Source organism: Colobus angolensis, unplaced genomic scaffold (assembly GCF_000951035.1).
Source record: "Colobus angolensis palliatus isolate OR3802 unplaced genomic scaffold, Cang.pa_1.0 Scaffold475, whole genome shotgun sequence".
Taxonomy (NCBI): Eukaryota; Metazoa; Chordata; class Mammalia; order Primates; family Cercopithecidae; genus Colobus; species Colobus angolensis.
In genome coordinates this window covers 191,168-193,387 of record NW_012118210.1, presented here as the reverse complement: position 1 = coordinate 193,387, position 2,220 = coordinate 191,168, and the positions used below count along the sequence as shown (strand labels likewise).

Here is a 2,220-nt window from a genome sequence, read left to right as displayed (position 1 = left end):
GCCTGTAGTCCCAGCTACTCCGGAGGCTGAGGCAGGAGAATGGCGTGAACCCAGGAGGCGGAGCTTGCAGTGAGCTGAGATCCGGCCACTGCGACAGAGTGAGACTCCGTCTCAAAAAAAAATAAAAATAAAAATAACACTTTAAAGTTCAAAGTATGTTATGTCATTGATTTCCAAGCCAATTCAGTTTAGTAGGTATTATCATTATCCTTAGTTTACAAAAAGGAAGATTGAGGCCTGAGTCAGGGTACAAAACTCAGATGATGCCACCATATCTAGCCACTTTCCTGCCTTCTTGGCTGCCTTATAAAAACACTAGTCATCCCATGGACCAGAAAGATGAGGCTACCAGCTATTTTTGAGATTAGGGACATGAGTCCTCTCATGAGTTAGGCCCAGGGCTTCCACCAGTGGGTTCTCAGTGTGAACCCTGGATCCCCTGCAGCCCTTACAATGTCCATTAAGAGTCTGCACACCTACATCCAAACGTCAGACTAGTACCTAAAAGAGTGGGGGATATGCATCTGTATTTTTTTTTTTTTTTTTGAGATGGAGTCTCACTGTGTCGCCCAGGCTGGAGTGCAGTGGCGTGATCTCAGCTCACTGCAACCTCCGCCTCTTGGGTTCAAACAATTCTCTGCCTCAGCCTCCTGAACAGTTGGGACTGCAGGTGCCTGCCACCAAGCCTGGCTAAGTTTTTTGTATTTTTAGTAGAGATGGGGTTTCACCATCTTGGCCAGGTTGGTACTGAACTCCTGACCTCGTGATCCACCCGCCTTGGCTTCCCAAAGTGCTGGGATTACAGGTGTGAGCCAGTGCACCAGGCAGGCATCTGTATTTTAAGTAAGTTCTCTAGATGCATCTCAAACATCCAAGAATCCCTGTACTAAACAAAACACAGTTGGTTATCAATTGTTCATAGTGGTTATACTCTATAAAGTCACCGCCAACACTGAGTTACTGAATACTGAACCACTGCTCCGAGGGGAAATACAGGGTTAGATTCCTTCCAGCCTCTGGGCACCATATTTTTGTTAACAAATCAATACATAACCTAGTTTCCGTTGTGTTTCTGTTTAAAGACACCTTGTTTAATATATATGGTAGATTCATTAACATTGAATTCAGGGCCAAGAGCAACTGTGACTGAAGAAAGACGTATGTCCTCCCTAAGGCACTTCACAGTCTTCTCCCCCTTAGAACACTAGATAGCACTTCAGCATTGCAGGGCCATTTTAAACAGCAAAATCACTAACAAAAAGCACAAAAATGGAAATTAAAAAAAAAAAAAGACTCTAGACCATAAAAAGGGCACCTTTTACAATATGAGAGCTGAAACGAGGCAGAGCCTTGTCGACCTCAGCTCGGGACATGCACCTGGGGTGGCAGCTCTACTCACATCTCAGAGTGACCTTGAGAGTACCCAGAGTGTTGATTTGGGGCTTGCAAATAAATCTGAGTCAGCAGAAGAATCTGAAAATATGAAATTCATGAATAATTAGGGTTGTCTGTATATATTTACAGAGAAAAAATTGTGCTTCAGTGGAAAACTGCATTCCTTAGAGCACACTCTTCAGGGTTATCAGATTCTGTAAGGGTTTCACTCTTTTCCTTGACTCTGAGCTATTTTGCAGCTCGGTAAATTACAGATAACTGATAGGAATGCAAAATAATTCTTGTCTGTAGACATGCAAATAATTTCTGTTCAGTGGAGGATCAACTGAGTCCCTGCCTGCCATGGAAAAAGTAAGTTTTGCATCCATCTTCGTATTTGTTTCAACATTCTGATCTATATATGTCTCTGTTTTTTTACGTCTCCCTTGAGTTGGTTTCAGATTTCTGACCCTGGCATTATTTCCTGAGTTAAAGGAAACCTGTGACACATGTTCATTTTGTTTACATAACAGTAGGACTGAGTGCTCCTTTTGGAGGCCTGGGGTCCGCTCACCTGTGTGCAGCGACAGCCAGCCCTTACGGTGGGCGATGTAGTGCGGCGCGTGTGCCTCCTCGTAGGTCACCGGCTTGTCCCCGTTGCCTACGCGTACTCGGGCCGCCCGGTTCTAGGAGCAAAAGGGGCCGTGACTCCACGAGACCCCCAATCCAGGCCCTACCTCGTGCCATGTCCCTCCAGTCAGCTGGCACTGCTCCCCGACTCCAACCCCCTGATCCCTACGCCCCAACTCTAGCCCCGCCCCGGACCCCGGCGACCCGCCCCCTTCA

General features: G+C 46.2%; 1 protein-coding gene across 1 annotated transcript in view; it reads right to left on the bottom strand.

The window, feature by feature from the left end:
- The window catches only part of MRPS24 (mitochondrial ribosomal protein S24), a 3,766-nt gene that overhangs the window by 1,224 nt on the left and 322 nt on the right, over window positions 1-2,220 (bottom strand). Inside the window, exon 3 of the mRNA XM_011958774.1 lies at window positions 1,949-2,060. Coding sequence (XP_011814164.1) covers window positions 1,949-2,060 — 112 coding nt within the window. The remainder of the gene's footprint in view (window positions 1-1,948; window positions 2,061-2,220) is intronic.